Here is a 20,627-nt window from a genome sequence, read left to right as displayed (position 1 = left end):
CCATGTCGAGAGAAGGCATTTGAGGCGGCTCCAGCATCTTGTCAGGATGATCCTGGAGGCCTGTCTGGTGAGGTATTCTACTCATGCTCGACCAGGGCCGAGCTATCTCTCCTTCTTGTCCCTGGGCCATGCAGATTATAATCTCATGATCGATGAACGCCTCCATCAGACCAGCTGCAGGAGGGGATCCTCCGCCTCTTTACTTCCACTGCTGCCCCCATGACCTAGTGCGGGCAGGAAAATGGGGGGATGGAAATGATCATACACACTAACTTCAATTTTTAACTACTTCTTTGAAGGAAAGCTCATTGTTTCTAAATTAAAATATTAAGCAAATTCCCAAAAGATTCTTCTCGAGATCTCAGATTAGTACCACATTTGAGTGGCAGATGGCAGCAGAGCAACATTTGAGGCTTTTAAAACGACGTCATTGGCGCTTCCGGTGATCGCACTGTTAAAACAAGTTTGATTTTTTTTTTCAATTCGAAAACCTCACGCGCTATGTCAGTTGTTCTTTTGTAGTCCTCATAGTTAGTAGTATGTGCATAGCATGCGGGATGGCACCAAAGTGTCTCCGTAGGATGCATCAACTGTTTGAGCTGTTTACTGATAAAATGAATGGAAACATCATGGACTTTCTGTATGACCAGTGGTGATGCCACAAGTCGCGGATGTGACAATGAAACCTGTGTGATGGTAACATTGGCGCCAGCATTAGAAATGTCCACATGATGGATCACAGCGGCTTCAGAGGTACTGACACTGTAATGAATGGGAGTGATGGATGCAGATAAGATGGTCAACCCGGTAATTTCAGGGTATGAAAGGGTCAGTGCACATCACAGTTTTAGACCTGTCATTAAGCTGAGTTACTCTGTGTGTGAGTGGGGAGGCGCTTCTTTATCCTACTTTGTGGGGACCAATTCTTGACAAGACACTATCCTTGTGAGGACCGTGTGACTTTGTGGGGACATTTGGCTGGACCCCACTTGGTTAAGCCATAATTTGATGTTGAAAGCTTCAAAATAACTGAGTCACTACAATTGGGTTTAAATTTGGTTCAGAGTCCTGGTGAAGGTTGTGGTCTGCCGATGTCAGGCTAGAGATGGATGATGAAACAAAATATTGCCCTTATTAAATCAGACAAACATATCTTGTAGAAGCCTCGCGAACAGAACCTGCATAATCTCCCATTCATCATTCGGAATTATCATTTCATATATATATCTATATCTATCTATCTATCTATCTATCTATCTATCTATCTATCTATATATATATATGCATAGATTAATTTTTAAATATAAATAATAATATATATATTATTTATATTTAAAAAATTAAGCTAGTTCATGAGAGAATTTGTGATATGAGTATATAACAACTTCATTTTTGTAATTAATTAATCGTAATATTGTAATTAATTCATTGTAATATTGTAATTAATTTATCGTAATTTACTTTTTTATATCTACAGTATATATATATATATATATATATATATATATATATATATATATATATATATATATATATATATATATATAAATGGAGAGTGAAACTAGCTGTTTGGCTTGACACCAATGACATCATGGCAGACACCTTGTGAGAGGGAGGAGTCATCTCCCTCCCCTTTCTCCTTCCCGCTTCCTCCCTCCCTCCTCCTCTTCCTCCTCTTCTGTGGTACTGTCTCCCTCCCTCACACCATCTCTGGCCATCATCAGTGCCTGACAGTTGCATCCTTTGCTGTAGCAACGCAGACGTCTCTCTTCTGTCTCTGCCTCCTCTGCACCTGACAACCGCAGGAGTCTTTTGTATCTGTGACGGGTGGCCATTGTGTTTCTCCGTCCGTTTGGAGAGAAGGACATCAGCAGCAGCACCATGGACATGATAGGCAACAAAGAGCGACGGGGCATGAATTTTAAAGGCTTGCTGAGGAGGAACTGGCTTCTTATAGCCACAATTGTGTCCGTGCTGCTCGGTAGGTGAAGAATGATGAATGCTCTGTTTATCATGCATCAGTCTGTCTGTGTATTTACATATCTTTCATACCATTATGCCGCGGAGGACAGACACCTCTGTCTCTGCCAAACGTGACCAGACTGAAGAGACAGCATGAGTGTAGACATCAGTTGAGGAACATGCACAACATGCAGGCGATAGCCAGCTGATATTGAACCAGTAGCCATTTCACAGAATAATTTTATTGCTTGCATTTGAAATAAGCATTTAGCTTAGCCCCCTGACGTGGAGACTCAATTCGCAGTATTAATTATATTTATAATGTAATCCATTGTAAAGATAGCCCAGAAAGAGCTATACCACAAATACATCAATAAATCTCCAATAATAATTCACAGTATTAAATATTTGCTGCGACGTATAACATTTAGAGCTGATAAAAGTAACTCTCATAACCACTTGACTCATATCAGCCATTCACCACACTAGCTAGCATTGAGTCTCTTTGGTTGTGGGTTTGCAGAATGTGCAAAAGGAAATTTGAATGGCAAACATTGAAAGGAACAATCAGCTTTTTAGACCTTCGAGGCATCCTGTCCTACTCCTTAAAACCAGTTTGGTACTAAAACATTATGCTAAAGCAAGAGTTTAAAACTTAAAACTTTGAGAAAGAATTTTGTTTTTGCACTGGAGGCGTTAAAAATTAACTGGTGAGTCATAAGGAAGCAGATGAAGGACCATGTTACATCCCGTTATTGATTGTGTGTGTCACGTCTTGATTTCCCTTTGCACTTTTTTGGAGCTCTAATGTTTGTCTTGGAAAAAACACGTTGGCCCAGTTCGTGAGTCTAATTGATCTGGGGTTTGTTGACTCACAAGCCAGAGTGAAGAACTGTCGTCCCAATGAATTTATTTTTTTTACTTGATTTTATCAACTAAAATTCCACGCACCTTTAAACAAATAAATGGTCAACTGGATCACAACTGCTCACACTTCAAATGAGAAACATTTGGATTCATCAATGGAAAAAATGGAAAAATGATAATTTTGGAGATGTGCACTATTCAACCACGTCGTCGCACCGTGACCTCCACCTCACATCTGACCCAACCAGAGCGACCCACAGTCCGGGATTATTTCTGAGGAAGAAAATGGATGGATGAATTATAGAAGACAAATACAAGGCATGTGTTGAAATATGACTCCTCTCCAACCATGTTGCTTTTCTTTAGTATGTCACGTTATTGCATCAGCCATCGTTCTTCCATTTACTTTGTCGCTGCACCAAACCAAATGCTTGGTTTTGACTGCTAACAACCAAAGTGACACAAGGCAGGAGAATATGGTCCCAGTGACTTTGACCAAGGTCCGACTATCGCCCAATAAATATTCAGTGTCTCTGAACAGCAAACCTTCTGTATCAAAGTCATTGTCAGCAGCTAAGCTACTGACCTTTCCCTGCATGAATCAAGTGTCCAAACGTTGACCCTCTTGTCACATCTGTTCTGTCCCACCACTTGTATCCCTTTAGCAGTCCCTGTTTCCTGATCAGTGGGGTTTGTGCTCATCGCCACAACAATCCAGACCTCTTTTCTCCCAGCCCTCTTGACCCGTCCTTGCTCCTCTACACATGCCGTTACACATTAACCTTTCCTTTCAATTGAAGATTATCTCTCCTACTTGTTCTGGTGATGACCCGGTCCTGCCCAAGATTCCCTAGATTCAATCGTTGATCTGATATCATGCCCACTCCAATCATACCAACCCAAATTCTACAAGCCCTCATGAAGGCCCAGACCAGAACTTCGGAACACCATCCAAAATCTATCATCTGGTCCTTGTCAAATTCCTTGAGCTTTCATTGAAATGTGCTCATAAATGTCAGACAGAGGAACACAGACCATCCGATCATCCCCTCGGAGGCGGTAATAAATTGCAGACATCTGAAGAGGTCTTTTTCTGACGACGCACCTGCATCCATATTTGCTGTGTCATCCTTCCGTCCTTTACAACCTCCTCAGGTCTGCTCCCGCAGATAAGAGAGGGGGTGACTGCTGAATCGAGGGGCACACATTCTGTTCACAAGCGTCTCTGAGCAGCTCCAACGCAGCAAATCCAATGTTTCTACAGCTAAATGCCTATGAGAGGAATCCCAGGATGGAAAATGGTCAAGAGTCACAAGGGTGTTCTGTCACATGGAGAGTTTAGTAGCCTCGACTCGCTCAGGATTTCCAGGACGTCATCAGGGCAGTGCAAGCAAAGGGATAAATCCATTGGCCTCCCCTCTGATGTTCCAGGTATCAGCCTGGGCGTGGTCGTCAGAGAGTACTCCTCACTGTCCTACCTGTCCAAACAATACTTTGGCTTCCCCGGAGAGATCCTGATGAGAATGCTGAAGCTGGTCATCCTGCCGCTCATCATTTCCAGCATGATCACAGGTGCGTTCAGCCTGAGCTCATGAATCCAGTCTAGGATTTTGAACATAACCAGAAGCTTCAAAATGTTCCAATGACTTTTACACTGCAACAATGTGAGCGCTAACCTTAGCCGTTATTTAGCTTTTAATTGTCCAATAAACACACTCTCTCGCTGTTTATTCAATTTTCACTTTTATCTTTATCGTCGATCTTTCAATCAGGTGAATCCAAGAATCTGTGATTAATATTGAATTGTTCTACATAACTCACAAACAGGTTATAAAAAAGGGTCAGGATTACAGCTACCACAGAACAGAATTAAATGTCCTGTCATGTCAAACCTTTTCAATGCTTTTAATGCCTTCGTTTCAGGGGTTGCTGCCTTGGACTCAGAAGTCTCGGGAAAAATCGGGCTGAGAGCTGTGATTTATTATTTTTCAACAACAATCATCGCGGTTATTCTCGGTGAGTGACGCTAGTGTCTTACATGTTTGTATCTAGTGGATCATCATCTGTCATGCCTCGTAGCGCTGGTGTGAAAAGCCCAACCTTTGGATGTTGACAGGAATTATTCTGGTGATGGCAATCAAACCAGGAGTGTCTCAAACCACAGACCACATTGACAGAGTTGGAACGACGCCAAACGTCACAACAGTGGACACACTCCTGGATCTGATCAGGTGAATCAGGCGAATCACGTGGCATTGTGTGCGTCAGTCAGAAAAGTGAGTTTGAATATATATATTTTCTGCTAATAGAAACATGTTTCCAGAAAACCTGGTGCAGGCTTGCTTTCAGCAGGTGAGAAAAACAGGAAAAGAAAAAGACAATTCTGAAGAAATATCAGTGCAGGTTTGTGACGTGCAACGCTTACTCAACAGTACAAGACCAAGCGCAAAGAGGTGGAGCCACCAAAAGTCCAAGCTGAGACAGCTACTATACCTCCTCTAACAACCACCATCTCAGCTGTCATGGAGGTAACACTGATCATTTGGAGTCATCCCACCTCATGTGAAATAAACACCTGGGGAAAAAAGCTACAGCTACTTCTGACTTCTTTTGTGTATGTGTGTGTGTGTGTCTGCAGAACATCACCAAGGAGTACAAACTTGTCGGCTCGTACTCTGATGGCATCAATGTCCTTGGTATTATTGTTTTCTGCGTGGCCTTTGGCCTGGTGATCGGGAAGATGGGTGAAAAGGGGCGCATCCTGCTGGAGTTCTTTGACGCTCTGAATGAAGCGACCATGAAGCTGGTTCAGATCATCATGTGGTGAGTTTGAATCTGATCCAAGCATGCCTTCCTCTGGACCCAGCTCTGTCTGGATGGCACAGACACTGAGGCAGGGCACTCAAGCACACACTCCTTGATTTGAGTGTGTCTCAAGCACTTTGCACCTCTGTTGGATTGTACAGTGCAGACAAGCTTGTACTGTTTTTCCACCAGCCCTGCCCTTCTTGGTGCCACCTATCTCGCTGAGTCAAGTCATTTAATTGTAGAACTGAGCTCTTCGATAACACATCATGGATGCTAATGTTGACCTGATGGAATCACAATAGCTGCCATTGCTCTTGTTCCTTGTCTTCTTTGTATCCTCCAAATGTGACACTCAAACCCAAGTCAGACAAAAAGCCACTGACCAAGGTGTTAATTTCAGTTGATGCCTCAACCCAGAGACTGAAGCTACCACACACCACATCCTGACCTCATTTAGACTGAGACAGGTGGCTGACTGGAGAGAAGTGCGACGTGGTCTAAAATCAGCCTGAAAGATAGAAATGCAAGCACTTTGGAAAAAGAAAGAATCTAAAGATCCATCATGGTAAATGTTCTCATTCCTGACCTGAAGTCAGGGAATCATTGCGTGCCTCTCTGGAGGCGAAACCAGCCCTAAACCTTTTGACAATTCAAACCAATTGACTTTCCTCCTCAGCTACATGCCAGTGGGGATCCTCTTCCTAATTGCTGCGAAGATCATCGAAGTGGAAGACTGGGAGATCTTCAGAAAGATGGGCCTTTACATGGTGACGGTTCTGAGTGGGTAAGCAGGTCCATTATTTTATATCCCCCTCTTCCAGACCTGGGCAATTTATGGCTGACATTTGGGTCTCCCCCGCCTCCGTCGATGCCATAAAGGCTGTGACCACTGATAAGAGACAAGGACATTCAGAACTGCTCAAGCTGCAAGTCCTGTAATGCCAGTTTCATTCGGGGCTCTAAATCTTTGTGACAGCGTTTAGGTATGTTAAGTAAATCCTCCGAGTTAAGGTCAGGGCGCAGTTCAAGAAGTGCTCATGTGATGAAATCCAGCATGTTTTTTTCCCCGATTATTTTATAACTGAGGTGTTGCAATATCAGCGGAAACGTTTCCTTATTGCTTGATAACATACGAGTCCTTTGAAGAACAACAGCACACAGCAATATTTGTTCGAATCACATGCTACAGAAGAAAACAAACTTTTCTACAATGATTTTGTGTGAGACTAAATATATATAATGCCAAAATTGGTCTTCAACAGCATCATCAAGTATGTTTATGTTAAAATTGTGAGTGTAGTTTTTCAAGGCATAACACATCTTGTTTTATGGACACATTCGATTCCTGAATGCTAGGGAGTTATTTTAAATACGTTACTAAGGCCTACGTAAAAGATGGTTTTAGACACGAGATGAGTGCGATTCTGAGGTTCCTTTAATGAAGATGTGTCCTTCAGTCTCGCCATCCACGCCATCATCTGCCTCCCACTCATCTTCTTCATCATCGTGAGGAAAAATCCCTACACGTTCACCCTGGGGATGGCGCAGGCCCTGGTGACCGCCCTCATGATCTCATCCAGGTGCGTTGCTTTTCTTTGATTATCCAGACGTTGTTAAGGTGAGGCTCTAACAGGTGCAACGCTTGCAGTTCCGCCACTTTGCCCGTCACCTTCCGATGTGCCGAGGAGAACAATCGGATCGACAAGCGAATCACTCGCTTCGTGCTGCCGGTGGGGGCCACCATCAACATGGACGGAACAGCGCTCTACGAGGCTGTGGCAGCCATCTTTATTGCTCAGCTCAATGACTACGCTTTGGATGTGGGACAGATTGTGACCATCAGGTACAACAAACAAGATCCTTAAACAGTTTCAGTTGTTTATAAGGAGAGCAAGAGTGTCCTCTGGACTCCATAGTTCCAAAGTCAGTGTTCTGGTCTTGTTTTTTGTTAATGTATTCTTCAAACCTGCCTTAAACGTTGTGTTGTTGTCCTTATCGTGTTGTTTGTATATTACAGCATAACAGCAACTGTGGCCAGTATCGGTGCAGCCGGCGTTCCCAATGCAGGCCTGGTTACCATGGTGATTGTACTGACAGCTGTGGGACTCCCAGCTAGTGATGTCACTTTGATTGTTGCAGTGGATTGGCTGCTGTGAGTCCAGATAACCAGTGTCTGCATTCGTAGAGCACAACGTTTGAAATGACTTGTTTTGTTTCAGAGATCGGTTCCGTACGATGATCAACGTACTTGGCGACGCTTACGGAGCCGGTATTGTCGAAAAATTGTCCAAGAGGGAGCTAGAGAGGATGGACCTGAACTCGGACGCGGACGTCTCCAACCCCTTCGCTTTGGAGACCACACTGGATGACGACGAGTGCGAAAAGAAATCCTATGTAAACGGAGGTTTCACTGTCGACAAGACAGACGCCATCTCATTCACCGAGACGTCCCAGTTTTAGTTCGGTCGAACGAGACAAGACAAAGACCCACTGCTTTGGATGTGGAGGAACCAAGATCCATCATGACGAGAGGGAGAAACCAGCTGAGGCTCAAACATCAGCAATATCTATCTAGCTTATCCATGATAGTCGCCTTTCCATGTCGGACAACCAAGTGCTTCCTTCCGACACTGAACTTGTGCCAAAATATGAGACAATTTCATATCAACTTTTTTTCCCAGCAATTTCACATTGAGGAGAAGAAGGATGGGGGGGGTGTTTTTGGAGCGAATCCAGGGCTACCTGGAGTCACAATGAATTCCCCGTCAAGTCCTGAGTGTTAAAATGTTTGTTGAATCGGACAGCCTGTCTCTGCTCCCATACTTTAGTGAGAAATCCTATGTCTACACATGTATGTTGAACCCGATTCAATTAGATGACATTCTAGCACTTTAGCCAAACACTGGAAACACTGCTTACTATATTACGAAATTATGAAATATATATATATATATATTTATATTCATGAATACCATGGATCAACGACCCATGTCGCCAAATGAGTGAACAGTATAAGTAAAGGTAGCATCAGGAAGCGTGAGACCCGGCTTTATTTTCTTATACAGCTTGTTCCCCATAATGCACTGCTTGTAGTATAATGTGTATTTAAACTGTGCCAAACCTACGAGGTTGACTGCAACATTGCATGGAGCAATATTTTAAAGAAGCGCTGACAGTGTTTCATGAAGTCAGTTTACACATTTCTGAAGGCTCGTTCAACACTGTGAGATTCTTTACTGCAATTGGAGCCAGATTGCACAACAGCACCAGCTGCTACGGTTTCAAAGGTGTCAATACAACCATTCTAATCATTGCTAAGAAAGTCAACTGCCTGATGGTGTTGTCGCTGATACAAACTGGTAGATATTTGGTTGTGTATTTTCTGCCTATCAACTAGTCAGAGACGCAAGACTGCATTAGATGGATCCACTGGCAAGAGACCATTTAGTTCCTTGAACCTACAATGTTCGAATGCACTTAAATATGACACAATTCTACTCCAAATCCATTTAACAAACTTGTTTAATCGACATGCGATTCCTCAGTCATCGTTCGGTTTGAGTTTTGAATAATGGAAATGGTATGAGTTTTAAGTTCTAAGTGTTTCTTGATATTCAGCACAGAATTCAGTTGTTTCAGATATAAACTCTCTGGCATAAATGATCATTCTTCAGATTATCTTGTGAATTAACCAAGTCCATTATTAATATTAAAAAAGTCACCAGCAAAAGCACATCATCGCTTCATCTCCAGATTATTGAGGTCTTCAACATTTCTGTTTGCACATTTTGCCAGTTCTGGTATTTGCTAACATCAACCTTCAAATACAACTAGAATCTCTTTTTGTACTTCTGACATCTTAAGTTTTGATTAATGATCTCTCCTTTTAAATATAACATAGATGTGTTCTAATTTATAATTGTATTCATACTCAACTCTCTTTTGCAGCATCGTACCACGTTTTATTAGAAAATGGAATGTTGTGGTTATTAAATTGTTTATAATTATGATTTCATTTGAATCTAAATACTTTTGGTGATAATTATATGTTTTATATTGGTTTGTTTTTTCATGCACATAGATGTCATTTTTTGTAAAGGTGTTTTTGATGAACAATGTTCCACATTTTTCTCTGTGTTGTTTTACATTTCTCCGTGGAGAATTGATCCAAGGCGGCATGTTAGACCAAGCGTCAATGAACCTCTCCATTATTACTATAGATGATATGTACCGTCTTCTCAAAAGCACACAACAATTGTGTAAAGACTCGAATACCTGCGCCACATGAATCCACCTGTACTCCAATGTGTGGAACTGCAAACTAATAAAACAAGGTTGCTCACACTCTCTTCTTTCATTCTTCTCATCATTGTCCTCATAGTCCGGAGACAAATCCCAGAGGAAGTCACCCAGTGCAGTGGGAATGATCCAGTTTAACCTCATTTGTACGGAGATGGAGGTGGATGATATGATGACATTAAATCATGAACAATTAGAACCTGTTGACAATCTACCAACGTGAGGAGATCACATGGATTCGCTCACATTCTTTCCATACACTATAGATGTATGCTCCTCTTTCCACACACACTCACAGGGAAGAAGCAGGTCAAATGCGCAACATCAAGTTGTTTTTAAACCTGATGTGCCTCTGATGTGACCACAGAGCTAACGGCTAACACTTGACTTCAAAACTTTATTGACACTCGTAGACTGTCAAAGTTTGGTCCGCGGTTTAAAAGTGGGCTAAAAACTAAATGCATAACAAAATGCGCTCCAAAATGTGAAGAGAGAAAGAATCATTGTTGTGATGAAGCAAGCTGAGACAAGAATATTAAAGATATGTCTGAAAATCCCCCTAACTAAAATAAAATCATGCAAATGACATCGCGATAAAATCGAAAGTTATTTAAATTAAATAAATAAATCATAGAATATATTGCCATATTGCCCTGCCCTTTCTGCAGACATTTTAAACAAATTTGTTTCTGGAAATTACATGCCAAAATTACCAAGTGTTAGTTGCTACAATTTTTCACAAACTAAAAAGGATTTTCTACAGGACTTTCAACTGATTTCAAATAATGCACCTTGGAATTTTTCATTGAACGAAGTGTGCTGTGGCTTAAATAAGGTTGAAAAACACTGGATTAGATTAAACAGTAACTCAAGCTCTTTGCCAACTGGCCTAGTTCTTTTTTTCACCACGACTGAAGACACTATGTGGATCTGTCAGTCCTCGTCCTGATTTATTCTGAGCAAGCTGGAAGTTGCAAAAAAAAAAATCATCACCGATACCGAGCACATGGATTGACAATGAATTTGTAATCAAAATGATGAGCCCTTCTGTGTACATGATGTGGAAAAAATGAACCATTAAATCACTTAAATTCGGATGCATTTTATATACCTCTTCAGGGAGGCAAATAATAGAAAAACCTTGCAGAATGCAGCAACTATTCTGTCAAAAGGACAATAGAAAAACATTCTATGATCGATGACATACAAATCCAGGCCAAACTTTGTCACCCATCACATCGTGATAGAATACAGACTCTGGCACCTCAAGGTGGAGAGATGTTCAGACAACCAGTGTGATGCAGCACACTAGTGTGCCATGAGAGAGTGTCGGGTGGTTGCTTTGGGAAATGATCCTACTTCACCTAATTTGTCCAGAGACAGAGGTAGAGCATCAATAAGAACATCACGACCATCTACCAATGTGAGGAGAACACATGGATTCACTCACATTCTTTCTATACACTGTAGATCTATGCTGACATGTTTACATGTCCATCACTTGCAGTGGTGCGCATGGTGCTCCGTCTTTACACACACACACACACACACACACACACACACACACACACACACACACACACACACACACAGAGCGAAGAAATGTGAGTTGTTTATAAACCTGATGCGCCTCTACCTTGACCACACACCTTCACGACAGTATGATTCATTGTTCCTCATTGGTCCCGCGACGCCAGGGCTGTCTGCACCACAGAGCGAACAGAGCTTACGGCTAAAGTGATGCCTCACTTCCAAACTTCATTGACATTCATAGGTGATCAAAGTTTGCACAGTTGTTTAAAAGTTGGCTACATGTAGACCCAAACAAATTTGCTCAGAAAAATGTTGAAACATTGCTGTAATGAAGCTGATTTGTCTTGAAATTTCCCCAAACTATGATCAAATAATGCTGAAGACATCGTAGTAAAAATCTAACTTTTGCCATATTGCCCATCCCTTTCCGGAGACATTTTTAAACAAATACATAGTCTGCCTGCTGAAACAGCCGAGTGTCAGTAGCTACAATTTTTCACAAATTAAAAGGGATTTTCTACAGGACTTTCGACAAGGCACAATTGTGGTTTGGCTGCCGTTCCTTTGGTGCTGAGCCTTGGTGTGTTCTGTGGCTTAAAAAAGGTTGAAAAACACTGCTTTATTCTGCTCATGTGAACGCCAAAATCTGACAACCCCAGATTCACCTCTGTGAAATGGTGTAATAGTCCAGGTATAGAGGCTGAATCAGCAGCGGCGGTAGATCTCAATGTTCCCGAGCAGCGTCACAGTCGGAAAAATATTATGATGAAGGATCTCATGCAGCTATAGCTCCTCCACAACGGTTTAATAACTGATTTACCAGTTCACTTGGCAAAGGGAGTGAAGGTTTTCATGATGTCACATCCCTCAGATAACCATTACATGAAGTGTCTTATGGATGTTAACAGAAGAAACAAATCTATGTTAAGTCACCATAGGGGCCAAACAAAATGTAAAGGCAAAACATTTGATGAATTTCCTTCAATGGTACATGTTAGTGAGGAATGCAATTACAATTTAGGCCGTATGTTATTTATTTATTGAACTTCGGTTTAACCAGGTAGGTCATTTTAACGCCAGGACTCGGTTACAATAACAACCTGGCTAAAGGGGAGACTAAAGGGCAGGAACAAAAACAAAGAGAGACATGAGCTGAAAAGCAAACGTGGTTGTTCAACAGTGCAAAGAATAGAATAAAGAAGACATCAGCAGTGTGTGTCAGTACGATGAGAAGATACGTGTGTTGTACTGCTGGAGAGAGATGTTGGAAATAGCGGAGCTTGAATAGCAGAAGAGTGGCTGAATGAGGGACAGGCCAGACTGATTCGGCTGTGAATATGTAGATGTGGTCATAGATATGGAGATGAGTGATGGGACACCATTACCAAACGGATAGCAGAGAGGCAGACGACCTTGGGATGCGTTTGACCTTTACTGAGCAAGTCGTGCTCGCTCCTGGCAGGTCTCTCAGTATAAACGGATGATACACTTTCTGGGGTTCATAGTTAGTTTGGCATGCCTGTCGAGACAGGCGACTTTAGCACCGCTTTCCCTTCTTCATCTGTTTTTACCCCACTAATGACCATATACCCTGTAATTTCCTTTGAGATCAGTGTCCAAAAATGCAGCAAGTTTCAGAAAACAATCTTTATTTACACACTATTGGGTACATTTGTCAACTTAAAAACATTTTTAAAATCACGTCTTAGGGACCTACATGATCCATCACCACGGTGGGCCTGGTGAGATTGCATTCCTGCACAAAACATCTTCTACCTCGGCATGTGAAGCTCCCTAAAAACGCACAAGGAGGATGTTAGCAACGGTCACCAGTAAGCTTATCCTAGGTTTGGCAATCATAGAACTATAGAGACTTCTCATATAGAAAGTAATGCACTCTGCAGTTCAGACAGTTCTCTACGGCCATCTTCACGACAATAATACATTGCAAATGTTATGACGTGAAAAACATGAAACTGGTTTGACATGGCCTTTACTTACATAAGTGAGTCTACGGACAGCTCTCGGGGCGGTAAGGAGCCCCCGCACACGCTCATGGACCTCCTCCCAATCTCTACTAGAGCACGATGACGGTGTCCTGGAGAAGTTTGAACTTAATAGCAAGACTGCATGCCTCCTCACAGATATCTGTTTTGGATGTCTCTGCTTTACAACGTTCTGATGAAGTCAATGTACCTGCTCGCCAGGGATGGTCCTCTGAAAGACCTCAGTGATGGTGAAGAACTTCTATGAAGGTTTGTCTCTGAGCAGATGGACTCAGGTGGACTGTCGTATCTTCTTCCAACCTATTAAGGGATATAAATGCAAATGGTATGTATAGTAGCATAAAGCACTTATTGATATTAAATCATGAACCTAAACTCTAACCACACATCTGAACATCTGAAGTCAACATGTTAAGTATTTATACATGGTACTGTGATGTGACACAAAACAATGTGGCACAGCAGCTTCACGTGAGCCTGAACCTTGGCAAGCAAGAGACGCTGCAAGCATGAATATAATTTGTTTTGATCTGTATTATGTATCTGCTTTACATGACCATGGCTGGAACAGAAAATAACAATTAATAATTCATTTATTAATACAGTCTAATAATTCAAATAATAAATAATAATTTCAAATAAAAAATGCAACGTGGGGGGTCCTGACTGTCAAACAACAAAAACTACCATCATCTTAAAGGTGAAATCATTGCTATTTTTTTCTTTCAATAAATCTTGTTATGAAGATTTATTTCTCATATGGTTTTCAGACCTGTAATTGAGGTTCAAACTCCACTAGATTCCCAGCACCAATGAAGATTTTTTTCTACTATTTAGTGTCCTTGGCTGGTTTCACACATGCAACATACTTCATAGCGACATTGATTGTTGTAAATTTCAATGTCATTCTCCAAAACTATGACAAGGTTTGATATAATTTCAGACAAAGTTCAAATATTCATGACGACCTGTAAGATGGGTTGGCTGGTGTCCTCCAGGCTGAGCCTCGCCAGATTTTGGAAGCTACCAACTCTCACAGGTGATGGAGATCGGGACCGTGAACTGAGAGAGTCTCTGAAGCGTGTCCTGACAGGAGATCGTCCTCTCTGAGGAGAAGGGATTCCGGACTCCCTGCGTTTTTTGCTCGGCTTTGCAAGTGGTCGCTGTGAATGGAAGGTTATCGAACTTTGAGTGATCCAAACTCATTCAGGATACAATGCTTTACGCCCAAAGTACTTATTACTGTGACTTTTCTGTGAGAGACTCCGACCTTGGGTTGTTCCACCAATACATTGTTTTCGGTGTCAATAGCTTACCAGAGAGACGTTAGGGTGAATGTTGATCACTTCATTAGCTGAACATTCAATTATAGTTGTGCTGGTGCAGAACTCCAACCTTGGTGCAATGCCCTAGTAATAGATGGTAAAAAAAACAAGACTGTAGCACCAACACATACAAGATCCAGGCAACATCCACAGCAAACAAAATGATTGCTTCACTAACAGACTACCTGACATCTATTCTAGGGCTGGACCTACTCGGAAGGACGGCGCCCGGGTCATCAGGACCTCCCTGTCCACCCCAGACAAACATGGTACCAGTTTAGGTTCGGGGAAGAAGAATTGACGGGCACTTTCCTCAAAAAATGCTAGGGTTTCTCCCACTAAACACAAGAACAGGTTTTGTGATAGACAGAACACAGTGAAGCAGATCATCTGTCCACATTCTGCACGACCTCGACTTCAAATCGTGAAGCCTCACCTGGTGGGGTCACCTGCAGAAGTTTGATCTGAACTGTTTCATCTGAGGAGGAGAACGTTTTCACGATGAGAAGTGTGAACATTCTTGGGCAGAAGGAAAAAAAAAGAACTTACGCTCCAGCAGCACAGCAATGTCTCCGGGGTCATAGGCATATTTAAATATCTGAAATTTAGAGAACATGTTTATAGTTTAATGGAAAAGGTTGGCATTTAAGCACGGCCATTAATGTTGATGTTTAATGTTAATGTTTAATACACAACACGAGGTTGACAAACACGCTGGAGGTATGGGGCTCAACAGTTCAACAGACGAGCATTGATCATGGCAGTGTTGTGGTCAACAGTACACACAACACCATCACCTGCCTTTTCAAAAGTCATCTTCTCGTGAAAGAGCAGCGGGAACACGGGGGGGAGGCAGACGGACTGGCCGTACTGGCCCATGATGAACATGCTGAGGAAGACATCGTCTTTAGATGGCAGGTGAACACCTGGACAGGAAACCTGAGAAGGAACGTGGGATATGAGCTGAAACGGGAGACTGACGCGTCCTTACTCTCTGCTGCCCTCTGTTGGACATCCAAAGCAACTTTCTAAAATTCCTTACTGAAATTCACGGGCGTTAATTCTATGCTAAAAACATTAATGGTTTATTTACGTTTACCTAGCGCGAATGAGTCACGTTGACAGTGAGAAAACGATAGTTAATATTTTAAGATGGTCCGCTTTGTCAATGCCGAATGTCTCAAAATAGTTTAATACATAGTACGCAATATTAATGAATTGTTTTAACTTGTGAAGTCTGGTGACACCTGCTGACGGCAGTGGGAACAGCTGCATGCGAAATGACGAACTTACCGATCTGAAAAACAGTTCAACAACGACTTTCAGAGCTTTCCGAGACATTGAAGGTTACAAACAAACTCCACGTCTCCGCTTCACTGTTCACTTTACATCGCTCCCAAGGAAACCGCGACTTCCGGTTGACGTTGCCACGGCAACCACTGCTCCGAATTACGTCGCATGTCTCAGGTTCATGGCCATAGCTGCTAATGCGGAAGTATTTATTTCATTGTCGTTTTACTTTGAGATTAAAGCACAGGGTTGATTGCTTTGATGCATAATAAAGAATAGGGTTGTTGACGTCATCAGAAGCAGATGGCTACAGGAGCTGGTTCTCATAGTGGCCTGTTTTGGCTGGTTAACCACTGATCTATTTCTTTAGTCCATGATAAGAAAAATATGTCTCATTTTTGTTCCAAGTTTCTGTGAGCGATTCATTTTTAATTTGCTCATTAAAAGTAATGGCTATACAAATTGTGGTCACTGTTTATTTTATTGTTTGTTTGCTGAAGGCAGAAGCAAGTCACTGGCACAAGTCATTACTGTCACCCGACTTGTATCTATACAGAGAATCACTCATAGGTGAGAACTGTGAACCCCATTCTTGGACCATGAAAACTGTTTGGATTAACTAAAACACTCAAGTTCTCAGACCAATTGTTTCTCAGTGGTCAATAAATATCTAAAGTAAACAAAGCAGAACCTAAAAGTGCCAAGACTTGGAAGAAAAACTATTCAGCACATTTCGATATGAGAACACATGCTTAAGGTGTTTGTTCCGTTCCGTCTTCATGATCAGAGTCCGAGTCAGAAGCTTCTTTATCTGGCACGTCATTTGCATGCTCATCAACAGCAGTCGCTCCTTTCCTCTGAGGCAGCACGGTGAAGAAAGCCTCCTTCCAGTTGCACTTTTCCAGAAATGCCAAAATGATCTCAAACACTGAAAGAACAAAACATGTCCTCTTCATTACCTTGAGACTTACTCTGGATCTTAACATAACAACAAACATAACAAACATACATAACAATAAGCCAGAGACCACAAACACATCATTTCAAGAGTCTCACCGTGATTGACAGCCAAAACCTTCCGACTGTTCATTTTGACAAAGTTACTTAGAGGTAGCTGAGCGTGACCAATCCCAAGTGCATTGGCTCTCTCGAAGCTGATCCCCTGCAGGTCCAACAAGTACAGTGATCATGATCAAAGATTTGGAGCATCAGTACTTCCTCGAGGCCCAAACTAACCTTGTGATGGTTGTGGTCCACTAAGGCGCCAATTATATAAGCTTTAGAGTCATCCAGCTTCTCGAGAACATTCGGAGAGTCGGACGTCAGATAGACCAGCTGATCCTTGGTAATGACATCACTGTAGTGCTCTGTTTTGACGGAGATATCCTGCCATCACGACAAGAAACATCTCAAAAACACAGCTGTCTCATTTGATGGAGGTAATACAGTATTTTCCTCATTGACACAGGCACAAATCCAATTACTTTTACTTCACACATACATCACTATTTTTCAATGTCAATATAAATACAGTGGTAGCTTGGTTTTCGAACATCCCAGACTTTGAACAAATCGGAAATTTCAAGATTTTTTTGCTCCGGATTTCTCAAACGCCTCCGAATAAAAGCCAGAAAAAACATAACGTGCGCAGGCCGATCGGCTCACCCACGACGTGCTTTGTCATTGTGTATAACGCAGCCTCTGTATGCAGACGTGTCCCGTTAGCTACATTGACTGACTGTTTTTTCTTCATATTGAGGTTTAAACCTTTCCTGTCTCCGCATTGGACCGTGGTAGAGTGTCACAGGGGAGGTGCTCAGGGGAGGTGTTGTCTACTGGAGCTCAGACAGGGATGAGGCGAGTCTCGGACAGAGCGTTATTTGGTTTATGACTTTGTCACAGCCAAACTGCACAGAAGCGCACATTCAGAGCTGGACACGCACCGGGCACCTCTTCACTTCTGGAGAGACGTCGCTCACTCTGCAACCCCTCCCACATGCAGCGGCCACACACATAGAGGAACAGCGCACCTGCAGCAGACACTCTACATTCACTCCTACAAAAGCCTATTTTAAGGCTTGGAACGCATTATTTCTTTTTCCATTCATTGTAATCGGAACAATCGATTCAGATTTCGAACAAATCGCTTGTCGAACGGCCGTCTGGAACGGATTGTGGTCGAGAACCGAGGTACCACTGTATCTCTTCTTACCTTCCAGTTGACCCATCCTCTGTCTTTCTCGTCCATTGTCTCTTTTAGCTGTCCACCTAAGCTAGTTATGAGCAGCTGCGCATGTAAACACATGGGTTTTAGTCTGACGATTCTCCAGCAGGTTCACGGGTCATTGAGGCACCACTCACCTGGACAGGATGTAGCGCTCGTCGGTTCTCAGCATAGCACCTCTGGACCTGTCTGTGAAGTTTGCGAATGTCCTTTTGGAATGACGGAGACCATCATAAATTTGAACATACGTTCTCTGAGACAATTCTCTAGAAACCGGTTACCTTAATGGGCATGAGGTCATCATAACTGCAATCCAAAACCACCCTCACTGGACTAGGAGTCACCTCTCTACGAGGATGTTTCCACGCACACAGGCCATCGCCTGTCTCTTCCTTGTGTGCGAAGTTACTTTGCCGCTGCTCACGGCGCTGTTGCTTCCTCTCCTTACGCTTTTGTCTGCAACCATAACACATTAGAACATTAAAAATATATACAAAAACAATGCTAATCATAACATGTTTAACTATATATTGTAAGTGATGTTGAAGTGTATTATCAATTTTAAACTGGGACGTGGTTTACATAAGATATTCTTCTAGTCCATTCTGTACCAGAGAATATTTAACCTCCTATTTTCATTTCAATATACGTATTTACAGACATCATTTATGCTGTTTGGTCTTACTTCCTGAGCTCTCGCTCTTCCTCCCATTTCTGTTGTCTCAGGAGCTTCTTTCTTTGTCTTTTGGACAGATTTTCCGGTTCACCGTTTTGCGCTACATTCGACTGAGTGTTGAGGTTTTCCTCGTTCTCGATGGGCGGCTGAGGAGACCCGGACTCGTTCTTCGCGCCTTCCTCAGCCATGCGTGGTTCCTATGGAGCAGGCGGCTCAACTTTTTAGCCTTGTGAAAAATAAACGGCCATTTATATGCAAGTGTAACCCCACTTTCTACGTAATGCAATGTCTAATCTGTGGATTTCCAGGTCCTTGGAAGACACCAAGCGGTAAATAACGAGGAAACCTGTGAAACGCTGCGGCTGTTTACTTGTACGACCGCTGTTCCACATGTAAACACTGCCGGCGCATCGATGACGTCATTTATGGACGCCGGATGTGCACGAAATTTGTGAGGTGAGTTGGAAAATAACGTCTTATTTACACTAATATGATTTATTTCATGGGGACGCCAAGTGGGGAAAATCCCTCTGTTAACGATGCATATGAATATAATAATATAAAAATGATGATGATTGATTTGATTTGAACAATATGCAACTATTATCTTGCACTATACTCACCTTGTCTTGCAATTTCAAAACACGTTTATTTTTAATGTTGTGCAGTTGTGCAGACAAGGCCTATCGCCCTCTTGTGGGTATATTCCGTGCTGGGTCTGTAACTTGATCCTGTAACCAACTGCTCCCATTCAACCCACTTTCTTTGGACCAGAGCCAGCAGATGGACATGAAACCCAGCTACTTATGTGGCACAGGTTCTACAGCGACAGAGCAAAGCTGGTCTATAGCCTCATCCGTTTTAATGTGGAATGTCTTGATGAAAACAATAATATTTGCACACATTTTTCTAACAGGACCTTTGTGTTTTGACCGTGTGTGAACATGAATACTGCCTCATGAGGTGAGGACTGTGATGGTGTTCTACTCAGACACTAGATAAACTGGTGTTGAATATTTTGGAATTAAAGCGTGTGCAGAAGGTGACTGAATAGAGAGCGTTCATCAATGGTAGCATCAGCAGACATATTCACATCAAGTCGATTTCATCAAACACTGCCGTGAGCACCTCCATGCCTCTTCTTCACTTCTCAAGTCCTTGTGTTAGAAAATAGCATCACACAAATGACACAAGTCAACACTGGACATGTAGGCGCCTGAAGCAAGATAGTTCTGGAGACCCTGCTTCACTGATGGTAGTATCGTGAGATATTTATAGACTGGATACTGTTAACTTAGTGGATTATTAGCTGCTCATGTGTCAGACAAAATTCACATTTATTCTGACAGTTTTTGAGTTGGTTTGCCCGTCTGACTAGTCTATTACCGGTATCTAAAAGGTATTATCTAAAAGATGAGCAATTTATCTCCCCTCTTCAATGCCCTGTATCATCCTGGTCAATTTTACTTTAGTAAACCCACACATCTGGCACATAGACTTGGACTTGTTTTCATCCAACCCATGGCGATGAGATGCACAAACTGTGACCAAGAGTTGGCCTCTCTTTCACGCATTAGCTAGAGGGAAATGATGAAGTTGTCTGTCTCTTGTAAGGAAGTCAATGCAGTGGCAGTTTC

The 20,627-nt window shown here is 42.3% G+C and overlaps 3 protein-coding genes across 3 annotated transcripts; 1 reads left to right on the top strand and 2 right to left on the bottom strand.

Annotated features, from left to right (window-relative positions):
* Positions 1-1,673: 1,673 nt before the first annotated feature.
* Positions 1,674-9,966, top strand: slc1a1 (solute carrier family 1 member 1). Its single transcript, XM_053858441.1, has 12 exons — positions 1,674-1,981; positions 4,261-4,401; positions 4,753-4,845; positions 4,946-5,060; positions 5,139-5,181; positions 5,262-5,357; positions 5,468-5,652; positions 6,314-6,421; positions 7,095-7,217; positions 7,286-7,480; positions 7,655-7,789; positions 7,857-9,966. The coding sequence occupies exons 1-12, from the start codon at positions 1,882-1,884 to the stop codon at positions 8,095-8,097; spliced, it is 1,575 nt and encodes a 524-aa protein (XP_053714416.1). The 5' UTR covers positions 1,674-1,881; the 3' UTR covers positions 8,098-9,966.
* A 3,157-nt stretch (positions 9,967-13,123) lies between these two features.
* Positions 13,124-16,374, bottom strand: spata6l (spermatogenesis associated 6-like). The gene is made up of 10 exons (XM_053860540.1): positions 16,094-16,374; positions 15,602-15,739; positions 15,350-15,398; positions 15,237-15,278; positions 15,014-15,138; positions 14,792-14,884; positions 14,444-14,638; positions 13,666-13,775; positions 13,471-13,567; positions 13,124-13,263 (listed from the first exon to the last, which is right to left on the bottom strand). The coding sequence occupies exons 1-10, from the start codon at positions 16,139-16,141 to the stop codon at positions 13,195-13,197; spliced, it is 966 nt and encodes a 321-aa protein (XP_053716515.1). The 5' UTR covers positions 16,142-16,374; the 3' UTR covers positions 13,124-13,194.
* A 73-nt stretch (positions 16,375-16,447) lies between these two features.
* Positions 16,448-19,387, bottom strand: trmt10a (tRNA methyltransferase 10A). The gene is made up of 7 exons (XM_053859344.1): positions 19,000-19,387; positions 18,596-18,770; positions 18,452-18,523; positions 18,303-18,377; positions 17,327-17,476; positions 17,147-17,252; positions 16,448-17,018 (listed from the first exon to the last, which is right to left on the bottom strand). Exons 1-7 carry the CDS (start codon positions 19,176-19,178, stop codon positions 16,843-16,845), a joined length of 933 nt encoding a protein of 310 aa, XP_053715319.1. The 5' UTR covers positions 19,179-19,387; the 3' UTR covers positions 16,448-16,842.
* Between the last annotated feature and the right edge of the window lie 1,240 nt (positions 19,388-20,627).

Source organism: Synchiropus splendidus, chromosome 3 (assembly GCF_027744825.2).
Source record: "Synchiropus splendidus isolate RoL2022-P1 chromosome 3, RoL_Sspl_1.0, whole genome shotgun sequence".
Classification (NCBI taxonomy): domain Eukaryota; kingdom Metazoa; phylum Chordata; class Actinopteri; order Syngnathiformes; family Callionymidae; genus Synchiropus; species Synchiropus splendidus.
The sequence above is the reverse complement of the archived record's forward strand: the minus strand, read 5'-3'. Positions and strand labels throughout refer to the sequence as shown.

What these genes read in the sequence shown, in the direction of transcription:
- slc1a1 (XM_053858441.1), top strand. Translation starts at nt 1,882, where the DNA reads ATGGACATGATAGGCAACAAAGAGCGACGGGGCATGAATTTTAAAGGC. An exon ending in CATTTCCAGCATGATCACAG is followed by an intron (nt 4,402 to 4,752) that starts GTGCGTTCAGCC and finishes CCTTCGTTTCAG; the next exon opens with GGGTTGCTGCCTTGGACTCA. An exon ending in CTGGTTCAGATCATCATGTG is followed by an intron (nt 5,653 to 6,313) that starts GTGAGTTTGAAT and finishes TTTCCTCCTCAG; the next exon opens with CTACATGCCAGTGGGGATCC.
- spata6l (XM_053860540.1), bottom strand. Translation starts at nt 16,141, where the DNA reads ATGTCTCGGAAAGCTCTGAAAGTCGTTGTTGAACTGTTTTTCAGATCG. An exon ending in TCTGCAGGTGACCCCACCAG is followed by an intron (nt 15,139 to 15,236) that starts GTGAGGCTTCAC and finishes TCTTGTGTTTAG; the next exon opens with TGGGAGAAACCCTAGCATTT. An exon ending in CTGTCCGTAGACTCACTTAT is followed by an intron (nt 13,264 to 13,470) that starts GTAAGTAAAGGC and finishes GTGCGTTTTTAG; the next exon opens with GGAGCTTCACATGCCGAGGT.
- trmt10a (XM_053859344.1), bottom strand. Translation starts at nt 19,178, where the DNA reads ATGGCTGAGGAAGGCGCGAAGAACGAGTCCGGGTCTCCTCAGCCGCCC. An exon ending in ATGACCTCATGCCCATTAAG is followed by an intron (nt 18,524 to 18,595) that starts GTAACCGGTTTC and finishes TCATTCCAAAAG; the next exon opens with GACATTCGCAAACTTCACAG. An exon ending in GAGCGCTACATCCTGTCCAG is followed by an intron (nt 18,378 to 18,451) that starts GTGAGTGGTGCC and finishes TTACATGCGCAG; the next exon opens with CTGCTCATAACTAGCTTAGG.